Genomic DNA, 23,506 nt, shown 5'->3' with positions numbered 1-23,506 from the left:
TTATCTAATCAGAACAGTTGATTGCAAATGTGCGCGCGCTTTGTATACTGAAATTTATAACCATGCAATAGTTTACAATGATTTTGGAGTCATGATAAATATTTCTATCATTCAAAATGTATAATTACGTATTTTACCTTCTGGTGCTTTCCAGGCTTCTTGTCTTTTGTGCGGCAGTTTCCGGAGCAAAGGATGCAGTTTGTACGTGCCGCGTTGTTTTAACACAATTTTCGGAATAATTATTGGTATTACAGAATTTTCCTCGTTTTTCAGCGTCAGAATCTCGGGAAATTCCGGTCAACGTCACATATCCATTAGGTAAACACCTCTTAAACTCTTCGTGCAAAACAACTAACATGCGTGTCAAGTTGTCTTATGTAATATCATTTCTAAATTTACGTAAATGCGAAAATTACACTTTTGTCATATATCTGGCATAGGCTAAAGTATTTCATAAAAACGAAATGTAATTTTTTTAGTGAATATCGAAAATCGGTGCGGGGAGGTAATCACTATTCCTTGTCCAACGATAACAGAGGGCCGAGCTGGTACCCTTCGGTTTGCCACTTTACCAACACGGACATGTGAAGTCACGGTAGAATTGCAGGAAAACTGTACAAACACTGTTCGCGGGAGTTTCGCTCTGTATCTTAACATACGGTATTAAAATTGCAGCTGTCATTAATCTCAGTCGTGTTTTTTGCATTGCCGACTCCGAAGGGTGAATACAATAATACATGTTGGTTTTACAGGCAGATCAGCACGCTTACCGGTCATGTTTTCAAAATCGAGGAAACCTTTGCGAACGACCGAACTGTGGGCAAGCAACTCACAAATCAGTTCAGTTTAGTGGCGTGGCGTTCCATTGCACAATATCTGACACGCTACAGCCAGCAACCTCGTGTCCATTTGGTGTACGATAGATCGACCGGAACCTCCGTAACACTTTCCGGATACGTTATCGTCATTGACTACACTCTCCTTCAAAGCACTATCATCCAAGGCAAGTGCTTCCGACCCATACCGATACCCAGTTAATTAGTTTATGCGTATTCATTGTTTTGATTTTGTAAAGGTTCAGTTATCAGCAACAGTACCTACTGTCGTGCACTGAATGGTTACATCCACAACGAGCTATATTGCCCACCGATCACTACGAATAGCCGCATCAACTGTCCCAGTATCTATGTACCCTCGCTAGGCGAAAACCCCACAAGTAGTGCTCAGTGCGATACGCCTGCTACCGCTCGACCAACGACAACCACTAGGAGGTAGGATTTTGAGGATGAGGGTTACTACTGAGTAGCATTTGGTGCTGGCAGCATGTAAACGAATTTATCGAAACGCTTTTTAGCGGATCCATGTAAGTGAGACAATGTCGGCCAGCTGATTTGCTTTAAAAGAAGCTTCACTCATTCTATTTCATAGACCAACAACCACATGGCAACCCTTCGTACCAATTACCTGGCCCTCGGGTATCTCCACCCCCTGGTGGATGGCGGTCACAACAACAACACAGCGCTCAACAACGCGCACTACCACCAGAACCACTACAAGGGCGCGACCTACTACAACATGGAGGCCGTTTGGATTCACCACAACCGCCATACCCTGGTGGCGTACCACCACGTGGTCCTGGAATTGGCATTATACTACCAGGCGACCCGATACGACCAGTACGGGCGAACTCGTAGCGATTGTTGTCTCCGTCGTTATTACCGCACTCGTGGGGATTTGTGGGGCTGCGTGTCGGCACAGCCGTTACCGTGCTGCCAGAGCCAGAGCTGCAGAGGATCTGACTGTTTCGGTAGCGTACGAAGCCCGGCGTAACGCGCCCACTCCGGTGGTCATTCGCTCCGCTCGCGAACCGACGGCGCCGGATCACAGCTCAACTGGGACATCGCCGTACCCAGCGGGATCGTCACTGCCGCATCCGTCAACAGATCTCCCGAGTTATCCTGCTGGGGCTGGCCAACCGTTGCCTTATCCCGCTGCACAGCCGCTAGACGCTCCACCTACATATGCGGAAGTGGTCAGTGGTGCACACCCCGTGCACCACATGCCAGATCACAAGAACGAATCTGATGCTAAATCATAGGGTAGCCATTGTACGCGGTAAAAACAGTTTTAAGGTTTCATTTATGTGTTGCGATATACTGCTGATGTACAGGGAATACAATGCACGGATAACAATTTAAAGGCACGGTAAAAATCTTGGACAGTAAATGATAGTGTTGTTTCTTCGGTTGAAGTATAACCGTACTTTGATGTAGCGCATACTGTACACATACATGTATCTGTATGTACTTACACAATCGATGAATTGCAATTGCCAATAAAGCATGCAAGAGTAATGGGGAGTCGTTTTTTTATCTTGTATGTGTCTGTAATACGGCAATATGACTAATTATGTCTGCCGATTACATATTATTTTGCATTTTTGTTATCTAGAGATTTTTTAGCACAGGCCAGTCAAAACAGAGTGGTCAGTGTATTGACAGTGTGTTTATGTGGCTTTGTGGCAGTTAGGATAGTATTTGGTCAGTCAGAAAATCATATTCGCGACAGCCAAACCTGTTGATAAATTTAACAATATCAAGGAAACCCGTGCAGTACAAACGTCGACCAAGTTTGTTGCAGCTGGGTGTTTCAACTATATCATTAGAATGTATCATGTCGACACTTAGGTACCTGACGCTGACATATTACGGGCAGCCGGAACTGGAGCAACAATAATAATACTGTACGCGCGTAGAAGACGTTAACCTTGCTGTCTCATAGACTACTGCAAGAGTGTTATTGTTTGCTTTTGTGGGGAATCACAAGTGTGTTGATTTTACTGAATCATGCTCGGCCAGATCACGATGCATTGTAGCAATTTCTTCCGACAATGATTGTTTTTCTTTCTCTGGCTATGACAAAGCGTTTGTTCGTATAGATTTAGGACATTCAGCGTCCCAGTACTTTCCCCCCCACTTCTGCAGAAATGATATCATTCATTTACAGAAACTCTCTGGGAGGATCCAGTTAGACACAACAATAACAAATGATACTTCAGCCTACTTGGTACTTCAATTATTATCCTTACTTCATAAGCAGGAAGGAATGACGAAAGCGCTTTAAGAAATTTGAAGTACACCTGTAAAAACACCTGTAGGAGCGATTAAGTAGAGCATTTATTGCAATAAAGCTCTAAGTAGTAATTAATATGTACAGTACATAACTGTGGGAAACTCAGTTGTTATCTGTTTCACCGGCGACATTAGGTCAGTGCTTAGCATTACCGGAAGTACAAACCCTGCAAAATGATGCCCTCACCGTCGCTACTGCTAATTCTGTGTAGAATCCTGCTGGACTCAATCAGCGTAAGAATAAATAAAACTTAAATGTTATGTTTTGGCGTATTGAAGGTGCATGTGACTTGTCTACTTATGTATTGCAGCATTTAGGTTATGACTTATGAGCTAGCACAAACTTTCAGTTTAGTTTCATTTACTGTATTTATTTACCCTTTGGAGTTCTCGAAACTTGGATTTTGGTTATTCTTTTCGGCTATCATGAATGAAGTCCAGTTTCTAAAGCAGTTTTTGGATATAAGTCAGGAAACATTGAGTTCTCAAGACGCTTATTGCATGTAGGTTTCAGCGCAATCTTTTCCGCTGTTTTCTCAAAGCTCTTACGGTTTCACGATCGGCAGTTGCAGCGCGGGTACGTACATCGGTCAGGTATCGGCCAGCGGAAACCCATCCTACTCCACCGACAACTCGTTCGTCATCAGTGTCAGTCCGTCCGGTGCACTATCCCTGAGCGCCACCATCGCCGCCACAACCAGTTTCAACGTTATCGCGCGCAACCAATATGGTTCCACTCAAGCGTCCGTTACCGTTACCGCTAATTGCGGCAGCGCCATTGCCAGTCCCAGTTACGCCACATACGCCAGCCCGGTGTCCAGCCCCGTGGTGAATTATGCCACGTATGTCAGCCCAGTATCCACGCCGGTAGTGACGTATCCGACATATTCAACATATTCGTATAATTATCCATACACGTACAATACATATCCGTACAGCACCGGCTTCAATACCGGCATTCTTGGCTACGATGTGCCGGTACTGTTTGTGGGAAACAATAATAACTGGGGTTACAATCGATGTTGCGGGTGGAATGGTGGTAATCGATGGAACGGAAACGGACGGAATTGGGGGAATCGGCGTCGACCGATTGCGACTTCTCCTGGAAACTATAAGCGTTAAATTACCCTCGACAGCTAAATTAAAATATTTTAATATATTATTAGGGTTAATTTAAACTATTTTTTGCTGCTATCGGGTTAAGATGCGAAGCATTGTTTTTGCAAATTATTTTCGTTCTTCTCACTCGAATTTCTATACTTGTCACTCGTCAGTACGTGTTATACGAGTTTCGCTGAGCTGTTGCGGGAGCATAAGGAAAGTCACGTAAAATAATGCTTACATGTACAGAGTACTGGCGAGTAGTGTGCGTTCTAAGACGAATGCCACAAAGTAGTTATTATACTACATGTGCAACAATGCTAGGCACGTATTTAATTACTTATTGTTTCGACGATGTCTGTTTCTTGAAACACATAATATTATGGCACTTCCCGACTCTGGCGTTTACGCAGTTGGTGGTCACCTTGTATAGATAGTTGTTATGTGAACACCTGCACGCAGCCGGGTACCAGAACTAAAGAATAAATTTCGAATATCAGCCGTTGCCTCGCAGAATTCAACTGATATATCTCAACCAATGGTTTCTTCCCATTATTGGTCGGCTTTTGGAGCAGCGCAGAGGCATTAAAGTGAAAACAGAATAGCATTCTGAACTTTGAAATCCCAGTAATACGTTAAAACCATGCTCGCATTAGTCGCATAAGTACGCAAACGACTGAAGCGCTCCAAGCTGTGCATGTAAAAAATTGGGATAATGAATACACTACTCAAAACCAGACTTAACATGCTAGTTGGGCCAGGAAAACCATCGCATGTGCTTTCAAAGGTCATGCAGAGAAACCTGCCGTAACTGGTTGTACTGCTGATGTGAATGGGAATTTGCCTTAAGATTTGGGTACAGTACTCTCCCGTCCATTCCATTTATTATTGTTGTTGCAAATGTATTTTTGAAAAAAAACAACTGTTATTTGTTCATATTGGAAATAAAGCTAACTGTAAACCGCACGGAATGAAATACCATACTGTGAGCTTTTGCTTATTCGAAAATCAAGAATGTAAGAGCGTATCATTTGATTGTACAGCAGGGGAACAAACTTTGTTGAGGTAGTCATTTTATTTTTGCGTCACTAAAGTTTAACACACCTCTGCGCTAACAGTCATATTGGTCGCTGTCCTACTATTGTGCGCTTGTTTACATCCGGTAAGGGAAATGCCTAACAAAAATGCACCTTTCCCTGCTGGCGGCTGGTAATAAAATCAAGGTAAACAACAACATACTGTATCAAAAGCATTTTAATCGCTTTCCCACTATTCGCGTCCGCATTCCGCCGTTCCGCAGAGTCGTAATAAAACATAAAATTTGGGCTATTTGCAAACACAAATCGTAAAGTAGTTATCCAGCGACAAACTTGTGAAAGGCTACAGGTCCCTGTCACGCTGTTTCGCTCCTAAAAGGAAAAATTATTACGACACAGCACTGGTAATAAAACAAGAAACGACTGAGACCTCAACATATACGTATAAAGCTGCACAGACATTTGCAGGTATACAGATGCAGATATACTTACAATTTGCATACAGAGCTTAATCTAATTGTGTGAAAATACAGTAATTTTAGATTAGCGTGCGTGTTTTTATGTGTTCCTAGTTTGTTTCTGGAAGGAGAAAGTACGCGCTCCGTTTTATCAGCGCTGGGTAAGGTAGGTGGCCTGCGGTCAACTACTTTATGGCATAGTAACGCATAGTCCTCGATACAGTAACATAGTGTTTATATTTTTTGTTTACGCAATTTTCCTTTGATAAAAATGCCGATAATTTTACGGATGTTCAGTGTAACTTGTGTATCCAAAAACGATGTCAGTTGTTTCCTTTGTTGTTTGAAGTTTTCCGCCAACATGCATCCAACACTGAAAACCTCCATTGTACTCGTCGTAATTCTGGCTGTCATATTGGGAGCGACATCCATGACCGACTATGACGGTAATCGTTTTAAATGATTTCTGCGACGGACTGTGTTGATTGTTAAAAAGCGTACCGGTATACAGATAGCTATTGTTTTACAGGGGAAGACGGGCACGCCGCTTATGAAAGCGCGATGACTGATAACGGCGATCACCCTCGCATGAAACGCTGGACCTGCAACAGCATTACCGGTGACTACTTCTGCACTAGATGGCCGGGTGCGTGGCGGTGCAAATGTGGTTCAGCATGTTACCGTGGAACGTGCACTTGCCGCCGCTGTGTCTAGATCTTAACATTCTACTAATTGCTATGGAAGTGGCATTCGCTTCGCTTAACTATGTATACTGCGGCGAATCCTGTAATATTTAATCCGATAGTATCTGCAGACATGAGTAATTTGTAATAAATTATTATTACCACAAGTTGTACTACGTATTACACGAAAAGCTTCGAACTACTTGTTTAAATGGAAAGGTCACTGTTTTGCAATAAAATGGCTTGCAATAGCGTGTTGTACTGCATTACATGTTAGCACGTATTTGGCAAAGGTTGCCAGATTCATTAATTTTTAAAGGCATGTTAGATTTTAGTTGTGGGTGTTTGGTCGTATTATTTTGCACACCCGACACACCGTCACACGCATATTGATAACAAATGACAGCAGTGTCGACAACGTCCGTGTCAAGAATTAATTTTATCGTTTTGCAATTACTTCTTGCGCATGGCAAAAAACAATAGTTTGTGGCTAGCCGATTTCTCGGTGCACAAAGTAAGGGATACAAAGTTTTTGGTAACAGGTGCAATTTGCGCCTGTTATCGAAAAACTTTATTTCTCAGCTTCGTCTCAGATGACTCAGATCAAATAATAAAATGTTATGTTTTGGCCTATTCAGGCTCTGACTTGTCTACTTATTGCTGCATGCAAATAATGAGCCGAAAAAGACTTTCAACTTATGTAAACCTGCATTTATTTATTTTGTCTTTGGAGAACTTTTTAATATTCTATGAGTATCAAAAAATTTCTCAGAAAACGCTTAGACAAGAACTTTGCCGTATTTCTGAAAATCGGAACCGTTTTATTGTCACAATTTAGAAAAGCCAGATTCCGAAAGATATAACTTCGGCCATTACAATCTTTATCAAGCGAATTGACCGTGCTGGATAAACGCACACAAAAATTGTTTTCCAAAGCTACGGATGTTCTGATAATCAGTTTGTTCGCATATCAGCGGAGATGGCGAGCCGCAATAGTGGCCGCTTCCTTAAATCGGATTGCATACGCTGCCGTCTCCTTGCCTGTTGCGCAGGCGTACCGATTTCCGCGGCGCACGTCTTACATTTTAGTGCGTGCAAAACGTCATCAATACCGTGGTTATCCCATGGAAAACCGGAACAGTCCGTTCGTCTGTAGAAACTATTCTCCACATGCGTATAGACAAACCTTGGATCCAATAAGTCACTGTAATCGCAAAGAAATTGTTCCAACCAATCGTAATGGTGATCGCGACCAGTGCGATCACTCTCCCACTGTCTGCACTTGGACCCGGAACAGCTAAGTCCAAAAAATTCCAGCCATTTCATTTTAGTTAGAAAATTGTTATAAAGCCCATTAAAAGCGCAATCGGTAAACGTGAATATCTTCAGTTTCGGAAACTTTTGTAGGGAATCTGCTTCAACGGCAACGCTCGGTGTATCAACAATATTAAGGCAGATTAAATTCGGCAGAAAGACATGTTGCAGTTGTAACAGGGAGCATCCGTGAGGCCCGGAGATCTCCACATGCATAATCACATCCGCTATTGCACCTAGAAAGCGTAGTGAATCCGGAGTGTGTTGGCGCGGTACATGATCGACGTTGCAGTTGCACTCGATTTCAACCGGTACAGTATCGTAGACGTGCCTGCATTTCAGGTGTTTGACGAAGGCATTTAATCGGTTGTCAATATTTGGCAAAATTTCGGTACTGACAATTGGCTGTGCGTTGGCATAAACTTTGACAATTTCCACAACTTTCCGCTCCAGACCATTACAGTAGATAAAGCGTCTTTAAACTTCACTACCGAAACTCCTTGGTCTGTTACTTCTCCTTCCTTAGGAGGACTGTTTATGGGAATGTCGGCAGCAAAGTGCTTTACACTTAGTAATTTCCTTTTATTATCGACTTCAACATGCTCGAGTAGTTTTTTGTAGCCTTCCAGAAATGCTTGGTGTTTCGTGCATCCGTTCAACGCTGGCGTCGCAGCAGTGAAGAGAATATCTTGAAGGTCTTTGGCACCTCCGAAAAGTAATTTACCCTCGACTGCAGCGGAGTGTGCCGTTGGATCCTCCAGAAAACACCGGTCTAGAGCTCGTTTGATGTGATTACAGCAGCTGGGAATGTCCAATCGACCACCATTATTGATAAAATTTACAAACCTTGGCACCGTCGCAATTTCCTTTTTCCGACATAGTTCTTCATTCATCGATGTATTTTTATAGAGGAAGGATTCGAATCCAAATGCCATTTCGTACAACACGCACCCCACGCTCCACCAATCCGTGGCGGAGCCGACTTTGATTTTTGGATCGAATGCCTTCCGCGCCATCTCAGGCGACCAGTACCAATGTGTGCCTCTGTGAGACCTCATATCATTGACAGATGTTTCATCCTCTTTCTTGTAAACAGGGTCATCTAAATCACCAAGCTTCACAGTTCGGAACAGTCCCGATACATGTATATCAGTGAGAAAAATATTCTCGGACTTGATATCAGTATGAATAATCCGTTGTGTATGTAGATAATTCACGGCATGACAGAGTTGATTAGTGTACTGCAGCATTAGCATGTAACACGCATCGTTCCGCTCGAGATAATTCCTTAAATTTTCACCTGTCGAAATAAATAACAGTCGTTGAGAGCCAATACGTAGTATGTACAAATGGAACACTAGGATCAAATGCAATATTCACTTTTCCAAGTAATGTACGGTATGTCATAAGCCTAACTTTTAGGAAACCAGTCTAGAATGGATAGCTTCACATATACTTATGTAGTATAAAAAGTTTCGGCTTTGGTAAATTTCTTTCAGCAAGAAAGTTGCAGGTATTACATACATTTACAGCGCAACAATTACTCATTAAGGGACCGCGTAGTAACGTGCAAAGACTTTCGCGATTTACCGGGACAAAATTCCATCACAAGTCGAAATTTTTCTTTGTGCAGTTCGGTCGCTTCAAGAAAGCAGTGACAATGATAACGGATCAGATTGGGATGTTGCAAAATGAGTAATATAGAAATCCCGGTATGAATGTCTTTTTTCTGTGAGCCATCATCCAGCTCTATTTCCTTTACTGCGTATGTGCCTTCTGCATGGTCGTTTTGTTCCCACTTTACTTCGGCTTCGTAGACCTTTCCATACGCCCCAGATCCTATATATTTTTTCAGGTTTAATTCAGGTTTACTGGTCATTCCATCTGCTGCACGAGTATTTCAATCGCCAGAGCGAAAAAAGCGAAAATACCACACAAGGATGATTATTCATTCACCACGAAAGGGGAGCTTCATCAATATTTAAGAACTTGGATTGCAAGAACAACGCGGAAATCTATAGATAATAAGATTTACGGTAAAAACGTGCTCCAAATTATATTGTATGCAGCATGGATTATGGATTTGCACTTGCTTGGATGGTTGTACCTGGCAGCAGTACGCTAAGTATATCATACAGCCGTTAGTAGTGTCAGCTTCTTTGTTATTCATGCTCACCTTCGTTATCGTTTATGTGGCGATAAATAAAGTTGCATATTTCTTCGTTCATATCGTTGCATATCAAAAAAGTTGCATATCGGCGCCATTGTCGCATATACAACACACGGTTCAAAGTTCAAACCACCCAGAGTTTTATTTTACCTTATGTCGATTTATCTCGTTGTTGTTATGGTTTTCTGTTGGAGCTATGCGAATTTTGGCACTACGGTTTGCGATCGTTTCCTGAATTTACTAATGGGCTAATAAACTTCCAAGACAACAGCTGCAGAATATACAAAGAGGGTATTCGTTAGCGCAGTGTACACCTCACTTTTACTGCTACAGTTATCCCGATCCTGAGTGGATATCCCTCGTCATCATGTTTAAGCAGTTTTAAAGCGCTATATTTATACCGGCACACTGATGTAGGTACATGTACGATTTGCCCTAGCCCGATTACATATTAAGCATTCGCAAATAAGAATGTCCTAAATAATTTATGGATGACACCATCTTTCATAACCCGCCGCGCCCCGCCACCCAAAGCATGTTCAGCCAGGACATGGAAACTGATTCATACTGACGACTGGAACATCACAAGGAAGGTGTATAGTGCGCTACCGAATTTCTCTTATATCTCCATAGATTCTGGAGGAAAGACAATGTTAAGAGCCTTTGGAAAACCATGATATGCAAAGCAGATGGATTAACCAACACAGGTCTATCTGTGGGGAATACCGTATGCTGCCGGTGCCGTTATTCCCTACTCTAGTCAAGAAGACAAAAACCACATAGGCACGTAAGGCCCGTGAATAACTGTAAACGTCTGACTTATTACATTATTTTCATCTGACTGACGTCTGACTTATGCATTATTTTACTGACTTATTACATTATTACGTCTGACTTATTACATTACTGTATTTGACTTATTGCATTATTTTCTCTCATTTTTTTGTGTGATAACCAGAATGGCTGTTACATCTTCCACATAACAACAATATATACCCATCGTCTGTGTAATTTGTTTCGGGAACAGTCAGATTAGTTAAATACAGCGTTTGCAGGTGCACGTTCCTCTGTAGCATGCTGCACCGCACCTGCAGCGCCACGCACCGGGCCAGCTAGCGCAAAGGAAGTCGCCGATCCAGTCACCAGCAAAACTAATGTTTCCGAATTCTGCCTTCATTTTCGTGCTGCCAATTCAATTCCTGTTTCTACCTGAAGGAGAGACTGACATGTAGCATTCAGCAGTACTCCGTGAGGTGCACGATCATACAGTGGACACCATAAATGTGGTTACACTAGACAATCGGTCCGAGGACCGATATTTTAACGGCAGGACCAACAGCAGACCAAAATAAGTCGGTCATGTCCATTGCGCGTAGACTCGTATGCTAAACTCAGGCACTTGGAACTTGCACATTTCTCAACGAAAATCATCAAGCAATATCTCAAAAGAATAAGAAAAAAATTCTAAGAATTTTGATACCAAAAAAATTGGTTTTTATTACATCTAAGAGAAAATCGAGGCTCCTAAAGTTTCCCGTAGACATAGCATAGGATTTGAATCCACGGTTTGGTTTGTTTTCACGCATATGCTTTGTCTACGGGAAACTTCAGGAACCTCGATTTTCTCTTAGACGAAACAAAAACGAATTTGTATGGTATCAAAATTCTTAGAATTTTTTTCTCATTCTTTTGAGATATCGTTTGATAGTTTTCGTTGGGAAGTGTGCAAGGTGCAAGTGTAAACATCAGCAGGCCGATGGCCAGCACGGAATTTTCTGTCTGAGTACAGATAAGTATCTGGTTGCGCGCGGTTTAAGTGTAACCACATTTATGGTGTCCATTGTAGTCGATATTCTTACGTTATTTTCTTATTGTACAGTTTTCCTGCAGAGGCTCTAGAGAAGTTAAATGATTTTGCAAACATTTGAAATAATTATATTTATCATCCAGACGAGCTGTTTCTTTCAGTTGTTTCTTCTGTGAGCAGATGTTCTCTGTCATCATGCATCGAACACTGACAATTTCCTTCTGGTTATCGTAATACTGGCTGTCGTTCTGGGAGTGCATATAGCACGTGAAGAAAGGCACACCAGCTAATGGCACGGCACAGTTTTTCGCTAATTTTCTAATAAGTTAATGTTTTAAATACGTACCTGCTATCGCTTGCCAGGTTATTGTTTACCCTTGGGTGTTCGCCTTGTTGAAGGTGCCCGTTCGTGCCTGCACGAATTTAACGAAGCCATAAAAAAAGAAAGCGCACGAGATCACTAACGTCGAAATGTTGGAGTTAGTGTGGAAACAGGCTTCCTTTCCCGACCGGATGGGAGGAATAGGACTTCCGAAAGCAGAGGAGATCTCCTTGCCTGCCCACTTATCGTCGTGTTGTGCTACGAAAGCACTCGTTGCAATCATCTGTAGCGAATATATATACATTTGTGGAGATACGGTGGAATTTGGCCGGCACGGTCTGTCCTGTAAATGAAGCAAAGGAAGAATCCCTCGTCACGAGCATTTAAACGATATCCCACAAAGAGCGATCGGATCAGCGAAAAATATCATCTATCCGCGAGCCTAGATCCAAAGAACAGTATGCGACCGGACGGATTGACTCATTATCCGTGGAAGAACGGCAAAGAGTTGGTGTGGGACGTTACAGTTGCCGATCCGTTAGCACAGATATAAATTGGTCAGACATCCGATCATGCTGGAGCTGCAGCAGAAGCCGCTGAACGCCGGAAATGTGACAAGTAGGCTGACTCTGCTGATCGCTACAGTGTCCAACCCGTCTCATTAGAAACAATGGGAAGCAGCGGTCCTCTGAATATGGATTTTTTTAATAAGCTGGCCAGGCGTATCTGAGAGCAGCGCAAAGCATTTTCTTATACGACGTTTTCGTGTAGAAATTCAGCGTGGTAATGCTGCCTGTGTTTTTGTAATTGTTGAGAAGCAGCATGAACTGGATGGTTCATTTTTAATCTGTGCATAGTTTGGTCAGTTGACAGATATTATAGTTATTGAATTTAATTGTGTGCAGTACAGCAAGAGTTTATTTCGTACTCTTCTATAGCAATGCTTGGCACAGAATTCTTGGAAAACGCTTTCAAGCAAAAGTAGGTGGTAAAATGACAAGACTGTAAAAGAAAAGTGGCACCTGCCGGTACATGTGCATTAACTGGCACGCTATGTTGATCTTTCGAATTTCAGGAGGAAAAGGCAGTCTAATCTTAAAGCAGGGTAATACAGTAATTCATACCGGACCGAAACTGCAAAATGCAGCCAGTAACCTATTATGTTTAAAATTTCTCCACTTTGCCAATGAACAACAGACAGTTAGTTGGATTATGGCGAATCGCGTAGAGAAACGGACGATTGGCAGCGAACTCCATTGGCCACGAACGACCTGCGGATAGCACAGATGCAGCCGCAGCCACCGTTCCTTGCTCATCCACACCTTTAAATTTATCAAAAACAAAGGATAATTAAGTGAGCCGTAAAGCGCAAAGGAATTTTGCTGTTCTTTTGCTAGCAGCCTCTTGCATGTGCTTACTGATGAATGTCTTGTGCACGCCGGATCCGAAATACAGACCGCGCTCGCTTGTCATATCGGCGAAGTTGGCTTTGCCTCCGTTGAAAGCATCATCCACACCGGTCTGGCGCAGGAGCTGCACCAAATCGAACTTCGACTCCGTTTTGAATTTAGGCAGGACCAGACGCATTCTTCGTTTGCGACCTTCACTTTTAAGCTTCATCAGCCCATCCGCCGTCAGCTTCTTCTCTACATCTCGCAGGCTTTGAGAACTATCGGGAAGCACAATCAGCATGGACGTCTCGCCGTTGTAATAGTCGAGTTCCGCGTAGGTGAACTTCAAATCTCGCTCACGGGAAAAAAGGAATCCGTCCGTTTTGATCATCATATCCACTTGTACTTCCGTTCCATCCACATTAGTGAAGGGGCGTTTCTCAGTGTCCTCCTTGTCAAATTCGCTAGCCCAGGTGGCGTTGTAGTAAACCGTGTTGACTAGAACAACCTATAGAAAAAAAGAGCAACAGCTAACAAGAGCAGTTCAAGCTCACACAGAAATGCTTTAATTGCCTTTAAAATTAATTAATTTAATCTGAAAAACCGAGGCACACCCTAACTGTACTCTGTATGCGGCAACTACTGAAAATAAATTATTCAGTATTTTACGGCACCGTGCACTCATGCGTGCGATATCCATGATTTTGTATTACTTACTCTTGTCATTGCATTGACACTGTCCGGAGATAACAAATTTTTAATTAATCCCCCGGTATTGTTGGACACCCAATTGTTGATTTCCGTTCGTGCTTGACTGGAATTTCCCCGGAAATCTTTCTGCTCAGCAAGAGACTTCAGCTTGCTTTTAGCATTCTCAACGTAATCGGGCTTTAGCTTCATGGTCCGATCGACAAAAACGCCGTTGTTGACGGACACAATCATATATTTGGACGCATCTTGTGGATCACTGACGGATTTCACGGTGGAAAGGGCGTGGGAAAAGTCCGTTAAGGCGGCGCTCTTGTCGCCGTTGTATATCTGGGTAAACTGAAGCGCGGAGTCCAGGTTTGATTTAGTGTTGCCGCTGCTGCCGATGTACATCAGCATGGTGGCGTACAAGATGGAAAACGGGGAAATCATGAGATTTCCCGGCGCCGCGGTGGCTGTGGCGGCATTGTACAGGTTCAATGTGTTGCTGTTGATGAGGTTACTGAAGGTTGGTGGGGCTGCATAACTGGCATTGACCGAGGTCAAAGTGTTGATGAAGCTCTCGAAGCTGGTGTCCATAGCGCTGCTGGTATATAAATCAGGTACAACACGATGCTGCGCAAATCTGTTTTCGCCTTATGCACGACGGAGCTGGTGTTGATAGTGGCGTAAGTCAGGCAGGGAACTGTTTTCAACGGCAATTCCGTTCAGGTCTTTACTTGATCGAGCCACAGATTGTGCGGTCTTAATAGAAAAGATGGTAGATAGTGTGTTTCAGATTCAGCTGATTTCAAGAACTTTAATCACCGTCGGCTCGACTGTAGCTACGCTATAGTGTACCGCTTTAACTTCATATACTCTGTAGATTATACCAATATAAGTTTATTTTTTGGTCATGGGAGACCGGCCGCGGCATATCTGGTTTCCGGGTTCCGCCTTCACATATCTAGTTTATTATTCCTCAGTGATGTTTAAACAGCCAGCACATGCATTATTTACACATGTACAGCATGTGCATGTACACATGTATGTATTGTACGCACGAATGGTTTACCATGATAAGAAGACGAATCAGGTTGGGTCATCAGACTACTCTCATTCAAAGCACTAGTCAACACAGCAAAACTATTATATTTTTGCGCGTAAAAATGCAACAAATTTAACACGGAAATTCAGGTGCGCCGTTGTATTACTCATTTGTTTTTTAAACTGTCAGCTACAAAACACAAGTAACTGCCTTTGTGGGCAAGAATATCGCTTTCGACACCTGTTTATACTGTATTTTTATCTTTAACAACAGACGCGCTGAGACATGTTCTCAGTGGTTGTTTGAATAGGTTCTCCTATCCGTAATTCCGTTAATAGCTGTTTCTTTCAGGATAGCAGAATGTCACACATCCGCTGAAAGATTCCAAATGAGCGCATACCACTGATGCCCTTAAGGAAAGTTACGCAGTACATGTTCCCTACTTCGTGTGCATGCCGGAAAAATTTCGGTCCATAATGAGACTTTTGGAACCTCTGAATGCTTTTAAACTTTTTTCAGGCTCCTTGCAGCCATATAACTCCCAAACCGGTTGTTACGCTCACAAGCGGTTCTGATGCTGACATGTACAAATTATCTGGCAGTAGAATGTCATAAAACAAAGCAAAAAAGGTTTGGAAGTGTGCGCAACTACGAAAGCGACTGTTTTCGTGGATGTGCAAAAATCTGGTACAAATTTACAATGTATAGGGTCACTTCCCTTATTCGAGCAAAGTATTGTAATTCTTTCATCACCAAACAAGTTAAAATTTTGCAGATTTGGGGTTTCCCAAAGAAAGTTTCCCAAAGAACTTCAAAATCAATATCTTTTCCACATTACACTATCACGTAGAAAGCCACAGCAGCAATCACCACACTAAAGATCACGATGGCAAGCGGATACGAGCCGGTATACAGCGCAGCTGTACTCGAAGCAAATACCACCTTGGCATAGGCACAATCTTCCGTCGACATGTAGTCGAACACACTCGAAGGAAAAAATTCCGAAGCCATCGGTTTCCATGTACGTTTAATACTGTCCTGATTTGGGCACTTGTCGGCAGTCGGAGCAATTCGTATTGGATCTTTCCGGCAGTTGTCGTCTGGATTGTCGTACTGCGCTGCAGTCAGCATGAGCAAATTTGTTCCCGAAATTTTATTTAGCCCGAATTCACTGCAAATGTATCAAATGGCGATGTTGTACTACATACTAGAATGGGTGAGGAAGTGTACCAAGAGTAAGGAGCTTTTTTAACAATTATATTTCCACAAGTGAATTTGTAATGCAGTACAATTACTGCGCTAGTTTTGGCAACGAATATTGATTTGATAAATACCGTATTGAACTGCTGCATTTGACGCTCCCGTATGACGCAACCTCCCCTTTCCTCCAGTACGAAAGCATTTCCTCCTTGGTGCATAAATTACTTGTGAGCTTTCGATGTTCGTCGGCTTTTAACGCGAATACTGTCACTGGAAGAATCCACAGAATCGTTAAACCAAGTAAGGCACTGAACTGACCGAAAATAGTCCAGAATAACCTGCATCAAAACGGTTTCAGTAATTAATGTATTCGATGTATCTGTGGTCAATAAGGACCGAAATTTTTAATGATATTTACGTCCTAACTCATACAACAGTCTTCCAGATGCACCATACCTTAAACACTCTATAACATATGCCACATCGGAATGAAGGCCAACTTTTAGCAAAGGCACTGATTTGCTGGCTCCAGAAGTAATCGAACAGTTAAAAGCCGGAACCACAAACATCTCACTGAAAGATCACAAGCAAAATATGGCTATCCTTTCTGCAGCATTATTCAATTCGTTACCTTTCCAGAATTCCCTTTTCCAGGAAATGATCCCAAAGGTGATCGTGTGATTCGGATACATGAGTGAACGATTCGGTGGTGTTAGACCCGTTGCGGTAGTCAGCGTATATTGTCCCCGAATCATCCATTATCAGAGTGGGGCGTCTTTCATGGTCTAATTCCATGGCGGAGAGTATCGTACTCTTGTCGGTGAATGTGCCGATGACTAGATTGATAAAACAGCCAATGCGAATTCGCCGCGAACGAAATTATGTTCAAGTACTACGTACCAGCGGGATAAGGATGCCGAAGGAGCAAACGGTACATAAGCATATCGTATCCCGCAATCTCGTTGTACATTTGGGCCGGTACTGCAAAGAAATAACTGTGCCGACGTGTACAATATGTATGGCTTATCGTAATTTTCTCAAAATTTGTACTTGGCTGAAACTGGATTTCATCCGGCCGATAAAGAGCATTGTACAGGACATCATTCACGGTAAAATTATGCAACCTCTGAAACCAGTATACCGTTCCACAACAGACCAGCCATGGACGCTTATAGTCCGTAACGGAGTTCCGAATAAGGTCGTTCAAACTGGCGCAATACGTTTCGCATTTTTCCGCACGTCCCATTGCTTTTACGGTGCATGGCTGACCATATTTCCCCGTATGTACGTATATCAGCATTCGCTTATCATCGACAACTGGTTCAAAAACATAAGTCACTGGTACTGGACGCAGCCGTCGGGGATCGTTGGAGCGTTCCCAGAAAACCGTATGGATGTGGCCGGATTGCCAACGATAAACCTTACGCTTGATCTAACGCACATTTAAACGAAGTTCAGAATTTGGCTGCCGGCTACAGTAATTTGATCTTTAAATGGAACCTTTGCTAGTTCCGGCAAACGAGGCTCTAGTGTAGTCCAATCCACAACAACGGAGAAATTATTCCACATTGTACGGTTGACCCGATCCAAATGCGAATGGTGAAGCACATAACCCGATTTGTTAATGAGGATGGTTCTTAAAACATTGGATTTGTTAGCAAGAAGCTCAGAAATTTCTTCCATCTGAATGTCCACGCCGGCCACACCCATGAAGATTTCACTGGAAATCTGTAAACGGTTGTTTGAAGTCTTGTTTGTTCTAGTGGTTGCATTTTGATATTCATTTACCGTATCGTAGTCGTGAACAGCCATGAACAGCGAAACAACGGCTCCTGTGCCCTAAAATAATTGCACATTTAACAATCTCTACACTGATTTCGGCGCTTACTGTATTTTAAGATAAAAAATGATCCCATTTTTGTCCATGCGTAGTAGTTACTTTCCGAGCGAAACAGGCTGCTAAAGCTCGTCGTTAATAAGAATCCAGTACGAAAATTACGAACAACAAAAATATTTACTGTTGAATGAATACAGTCTACAGAATATGGCAAATGGATAAAAACGTACTTACCAGGCAATCCTCATAAATATTGCTGATATAATACGGATACGAGCGAGTCCAGTTCAAAGGCGCATACAATGGATATTTGGAGCGCTGGCAAAACATTTCCCCATATTGTTTCGACGATGTCTGTTTCTTGAAACGCAGATGACACTTCCCGACTCTGGCGTTTATACAATTGGTGGTCACCTGGTACAGATAATTGTTATGTGAACACCTGCACGCAGCCGGGTACCAGAGCTAAAAGAATAAATTTCAAATATCAGCCGTTGCCTTGCAGAATCTAACTGATACATCTCAGCCGATGGCTTCTTTCCATTATTGGTTGGCTTTTGGGGCAACGGAGAGGCATTAAAGCGAAAACAGGATAGCAGTATGAACTTTGAAATCCCAGTAGTACGTTAAAACCATGCTCGCATTAGTCGCATAAGTACGCAAACGACTGAAGCGCTCCAAGCTGTGCATGTAAAAAATTGGGATAATGAATACACTACTCAAAACCAGACTTAACATGCTAGTTGGGCCAGGAAAACCATCGCATGTGCTTTCAAAGGTCATGCAGAGAAACCTGCCGTAACTGGTTGTACTGCTGATGTGAATGGGAATTTGCCTTAAGATTTGGGTACAGTACTCTCCCGTCCATTCCATTTATTATTGTTGTTGCAAATGTATTTTGAAAAAAAACAACTGTTATTTGTTCATATTGGAAATAAAGCTAACTGTAAACCGCACGGAATGAAATACCATACTGTGAGCTTTTGCTTATTCGAAAATCAAGAATGTAAGAGCGTATCATTTGATTGTACAGCAGGGGAACAAACTTTGTTGAGGTAGTCATTTTATTTTTGCGTCACTAAAGTTTAACACACCTCTGCGCTAACAGTCATATTGGTCGCTGTCCTACTATTGTGCGCTTGTTTACATCCGGTAAGGGAAATGCCTAACAAAAATGCACCTTTCCCTGCTGGCGGCTGGTAATAAAATCATGGTAAACAACAACATACTGTATCAAAAGCATTTTAATCGCTTTCCCTCTATTCGCGTCCGCATTCCGCCGTTCCGCAGAGTCGTAATAAAACACAAAATGGGCTATTTGCAAACACAAATCGTAAAGTAGTTTTCCAGCGACAAACTTGTGAAAGGCTACAGGTCCCTGTCACGCTGTTTCGCTCCTAAAAGGAAAACTTATTACGACACAGCACTGGTAATAAAACAAGAAACGACTGAGACCTAAACATATATAAATCTGCACAGACATTTGCAGGTATACAGATGCAGATGTACTTACAATTTGCATACAGAGCTTAATCTAATTGTGTGAAAATACAGTAATTTTAGATTAGCGTGCGTGTTTTTATGTGTTCCTAGTTTGTTTCTGGAAGGAGAAAGTACGCGCTCCGTTTTATCAGCGCTGGGTAAGGTAGGTGGCCTGCGGTCAACTACTTTATGGCACAGTAACGCATAGTCCTCGATACAGTAACACAGTGTTTATATTTTTTGTTTACGCAATTTTCCTTTGATAAAAATGCCGATAATTTTACGGATGTTCAGTGTAACTTGTGTATCCAAAAGCGATGTCAGTTGTTTCTTTTGTTGTTTGAAGTTTTCCGCCAACATGCATCCAACACTGAAAACCTCCATTGTACTCGTCGTAATTCTGGCTGTCATATTGGGAGCGACATCCATGACCGACTATGACGGTAATCGTTTTAAATGATTTCTGCGACGGACTGTGTTGATTGTTAAAAAGCGTACCGGTATACAGATAGCTATTGTTTTACAGGGGAAGACGGGCACGCCGCTTATGAAAGCGCGATGACTGATAACGGCGATCACCCTCGCATGAAACGCTGGACCTGCAACAGCATTACCGGTGACTACTTCTGCACTAGATGGCCGGGTGCGTGGCGGTGCAAATGTGGTTCAGCATGTTACCGTGGAACGTGCACTTGCCGCCGCTGTGTCTAGATCTTAACATTCTACTAATTGCTATGGAAGTGGCATTCGCTTCGCTTAACTATATACTGCGGCGAATCCTGTAATATTTAATCCGATAGTATCTGCAGACATGAGTAATTTGTAATAAATTATTATTACCACAAGTTGTACTACGTATTACACGAAAAGCTTCGAACTACTTGTTTAAATGGAAAGGTCACTGTTTTGCAATAAAATGGCTTGCAATCGCGTGTTGTACTGCATTACAAGTTAGCACGTATGCAAAGGTTGCCAGATTCATTAATTTTTAAAGGCATGTTAGATTTTAGTTGTGGGTGTTTGGTCGTATTATTTTGCAGACCCGACACACCGTCACACGCATATTGATAACAAATGTCAGCAGTGTCGACAACGTCCGTGTCAAGAATTAATTTTACCGTTTTGCAATTACTTCTTGCGCATGGCAAAAAACAATAGTTTGTGGCTAGCCGATTTCTCGGTCCCGGTTTGTTTCTGCAAAAAACAGCCCGTCACGGCCACGGAACACGAGGTGCTCGGTCTGTCATGCCGCCGTTTACAGCACGGGCTGTTTTAGTGCTTTGCGAAGTACGTTATGAACACGCGCTGAACACAAATTCTGCACGGAGCACTTGACTGACAAAACCTAAATTAAATTGATTTTGAATGAATTAATTCCGGTTTTTAACAAGAACTTTCCGGGGAAAATTGTTGCGAGCTATTGACGATATCGTCTGCTGATATTTTGGGATTTTAAAAATTTAAGCGGAGTAATGGAGAGTAACACGTAACAATTTTTTTACGACGTAAATGTTACTTCGAGTAATACTCGTAATTTTATTAATTATATTACTGCGAATATTTCCACTCAGCGCCTTTCCGGTTGTTTACGCGGGGGGCGGTGCGTCAGACTGAGCTGGCCGTTCAGCTGAGCCACGATAAACGCGTATCGTTCTTTCCACCTGTGCAGTGTGCAGCAATTCACATTTTGAAACTTAACGTTCTGATTTTCTTATTTTCTTTTGTTATCCCTAACAAACTGCATTCTATTTTAATAAAGTTATCTTTTCTGGGGGCTTTGCGATATCGCAGTGAAATGGCAGTAGGAAGAGGGAGGAAGAAGCATGATCTGTCGAGTGAAACTTGTTCGGGCTTTACCGTACACAGTGCTGACGCTATCCAGAGTCCACACTACTGCCTGGCAGAATAGAAGAATCCAGCCCCAGCCTAGCCCCTTGCCAGCGTTTATCGCTATTCCAGACGCTTATCAGCATCCGTCCCTCGCAGAACAGTTTATTATCAAGGCCAAGTAGGACGATAATCGTCAAAATCTAAGGATGGCAAAGGACGCTCAGAAGTGAGAAGAAATTGCTGCATGTCGAGTTGCCATTCAAAAGGTAAGGCTAAATGCGGCGATTTCGCCAAAGGTTCTGTAGGCTGGTTGTTAACTATGTATGTAACGAACAGACTATTAGGCAATAACGCCATTTATTTTTGACTTATTTCCAGATGCAATGAGTTATTTGTTTTGAATTTTTATTATTATTAAACTGTTTCTTACTCAAAAAATAGTTTTTTATTAAATCTTTTTCAGACTAATGTCGGCTACAAAAGAAAAGCAGCGCAGAAGTAACACCCCTCGCAAAGAATTCGATAATGACGAACTCGTCGCCGTGGATGAAGAAACAGGCTGTTCGCCGTCGTGACTCGTGTAAGTTCTAACACGCTATTAAATTGTGAAACTATGAAGTCTTATTGTCATAGAGTTAGTACGAAACAAAACAATAATGCCTTTCGAGTTGGAAATGCCATCTGTAAATTGAGTTTTTCGTTTACAATGTTTTTAGAACTTCGACCAAAGCGGAATTGACAATATTGTCTGGACTTACCCGATGCACTTGGAGTCGTATTTGGATATGCCCGTACTTAAATAATTTGTTTCGTATTTTTATATTACGTAAAACGCAGTATGATATAAAACTTTTGACTCTGACTTTTCGTTGTTGTTGTTTCAAGTCAGCTGAAATTTAAAATTTGTCTGTCTTCGATGGTGAGAGCTGTGTTACAATATTTGAATTTCATAATAAAACCAGAACTGGCACGCTTCGGTACGATAAACACGGTAACACGGGCGGAACATGCATTTTCAACGCAGTCGTCACGTCTTTACGGTACCTTTACTATAGCTTGCACAAACGATCCCAATGGGATGAACACAGATTTTAAACCACCTCGCCACCCTACAACCACATTCAGCGGCACACTTTCGAGACGTCGTCTGTAGGCCCGCGCTCAAGCTCTGACTCTGACTCAGACTCTGACCGCTCAAACTCTGACTCTGACTACTCAAAGTCTGACTCTGACTCTCCACACTCTGACTCTGACTGAATAACCTAAGAATAACTTAAGAAACCTAACCTAAGAAACCTAAGAAAACTAAGAAACCTAAGAACCCTAAGAAACCTAAGAAACCTAAGAAACCTAAGAAACAAGAAACCTAAGAAACCTAAGAAACCTAAGAAACCTAAGAAACCTAAAAAACCTAAGAAACCTAAGAAACCTTCAGAGTCAGAGTCAGACTTTGAGCGGTGAGAGTCAGACTTTGAGTAGTCAGAGTCAGAGTTTGAGTGGTCAGAATCAGAGTCAGAGTCAGAGTTGGAGTCTAGGCCTCGTCTGGCCCGTCGGGAAAGCGACGATAACTCTACTAAAACTGTACGCGCACAGGACGTTAACAATGCACGATGAAGAGATTTTGAGCAACGCTCAGCCACGTGTCGACAGTGGCCGGCACACGTTACAAAAGTGCCTGCTGTCGAACCGGGGGTGCACAAAGTAAGGGATACAAAGTTTTTGGTAACAGGTGCAATTTGCGCCTGTTATCGAAAAACTTTATTTCTCAGCTTCGTCTCAGATGACTCAGATCAAATAATAAAATGTTATGTTTTGGCCTATTCAGGCTCTGACTTGTCTACTTATTGCTGCAGGCAAATAATGAGCCGAAAAAGACTTTCAACTTATGTAAACCTGCATTTATTTATTTTGTCTTTGGAGAACTTTTTAATATTCTATGAGTATCAAAAATTTCTCAGAAAACGCTTAGACAAGAACTTTGCCGTATTTCTGAAAATCGGAACCGTTT

General features: G+C 42.3%; 5 protein-coding genes and 2 long non-coding RNA genes across 7 annotated transcripts; 4 read left to right on the top strand and 3 right to left on the bottom strand.

Annotated features, from left to right (window-relative positions):
• Nucleotides 1-71: 71 nt before the first annotated feature.
• On the top strand, nucleotides 72-2,337 carry LOC129584322 (uncharacterized). Its single transcript, XM_055476469.1, has 6 exons — nucleotides 72-201; nucleotides 274-318; nucleotides 480-660; nucleotides 753-1,003; nucleotides 1,076-1,271; nucleotides 1,429-2,337. Exons 1-6 carry the CDS (start codon nucleotides 117-119, stop codon nucleotides 2,096-2,098), a joined length of 1,428 nt encoding a protein of 475 aa, XP_055332444.1. The 5' UTR covers nucleotides 72-116; the 3' UTR covers nucleotides 2,099-2,337.
• Nucleotides 2,338-3,146: 809 nt separating this feature from the next.
• Nucleotides 3,147-4,702, top strand: LOC129584392 (uncharacterized). The gene is made up of 2 exons (XM_055476552.1): nucleotides 3,147-3,365; nucleotides 3,639-4,702. The coding sequence occupies exons 1-2, from the start codon at nucleotides 3,306-3,308 to the stop codon at nucleotides 4,251-4,253; spliced, it is 675 nt and encodes a 224-aa protein (XP_055332527.1). The 5' UTR covers nucleotides 3,147-3,305; the 3' UTR covers nucleotides 4,254-4,702.
• Nucleotides 4,703-5,733: 1,031 nt separating this feature from the next.
• Nucleotides 5,734-6,651, top strand: LOC129584425 (uncharacterized). Its single transcript, XR_008689889.1, has 3 exons — nucleotides 5,734-5,893; nucleotides 6,077-6,173; nucleotides 6,257-6,651. It is a non-coding gene; the product is annotated as an uncharacterized LOC129584425 (long non-coding RNA).
• Nucleotides 6,652-7,194: 543 nt separating this feature from the next.
• Nucleotides 7,195-9,828, bottom strand: LOC129584315 (serine/threonine-protein kinase Nek6-like). The gene is made up of 2 exons (XM_055476459.1): nucleotides 9,315-9,828; nucleotides 7,195-9,024 (listed from the first exon to the last, which is right to left on the bottom strand). Exons 1-2 carry the CDS (start codon nucleotides 9,601-9,603, stop codon nucleotides 8,084-8,086), a joined length of 1,230 nt encoding a protein of 409 aa, XP_055332434.1. The 5' UTR covers nucleotides 9,604-9,828; the 3' UTR covers nucleotides 7,195-8,083.
• Nucleotides 9,829-12,899: 3,071 nt separating this feature from the next.
• On the bottom strand, nucleotides 12,900-14,917 carry LOC129584257 (serpin B10-like). Its single transcript, XM_055476377.1, has 3 exons — nucleotides 14,132-14,917; nucleotides 13,442-13,922; nucleotides 12,900-13,345 (listed from the first exon to the last, which is right to left on the bottom strand). The coding sequence occupies exons 1-3, from the start codon at nucleotides 14,699-14,701 to the stop codon at nucleotides 13,188-13,190; spliced, it is 1,209 nt and encodes a 402-aa protein (XP_055332352.1). The 5' UTR covers nucleotides 14,702-14,917; the 3' UTR covers nucleotides 12,900-13,187.
• A 1,025-nt stretch (nucleotides 14,918-15,942) lies between these two features.
• On the bottom strand, nucleotides 15,943-19,053 carry LOC129584427 (uncharacterized). The gene is made up of 10 exons (XM_055476586.1): nucleotides 18,923-19,053; nucleotides 18,421-18,600; nucleotides 18,138-18,188; nucleotides 17,850-18,077; nucleotides 17,400-17,781; nucleotides 17,250-17,330; nucleotides 16,981-17,185; nucleotides 16,806-16,922; nucleotides 16,484-16,687; nucleotides 15,943-16,320 (listed from the first exon to the last, which is right to left on the bottom strand). Exons 2-10 carry the CDS (start codon nucleotides 18,514-18,516, stop codon nucleotides 15,984-15,986), a joined length of 1,701 nt encoding a protein of 566 aa, XP_055332561.1. The 5' UTR covers nucleotides 18,517-18,600; nucleotides 18,923-19,053; the 3' UTR covers nucleotides 15,943-15,983.
• Nucleotides 19,054-19,690: 637 nt separating this feature from the next.
• LOC129584426 (uncharacterized) lies at nucleotides 19,691-20,687 on the top strand. The gene is made up of 3 exons (XR_008689890.1): nucleotides 19,691-19,831; nucleotides 20,015-20,111; nucleotides 20,195-20,687. It is a non-coding gene; the product is annotated as an uncharacterized LOC129584426 (long non-coding RNA).
• The last annotated feature ends 2,819 nt before the right edge of the window (nucleotides 20,688-23,506 follow it).

Source organism: Paramacrobiotus metropolitanus, unplaced genomic scaffold (assembly GCF_019649055.1).
Source record: "Paramacrobiotus metropolitanus isolate TYO unplaced genomic scaffold, Prichtersi_v1.0 Parri_scaffold0000013, whole genome shotgun sequence".
Classification (NCBI taxonomy): domain Eukaryota; kingdom Metazoa; phylum Tardigrada; class Eutardigrada; order Parachela; family Macrobiotidae; genus Paramacrobiotus; species Paramacrobiotus metropolitanus.
The sequence above is the reverse complement of the archived record's forward strand: the minus strand, read 5'-3'. Positions and strand labels throughout refer to the sequence as shown.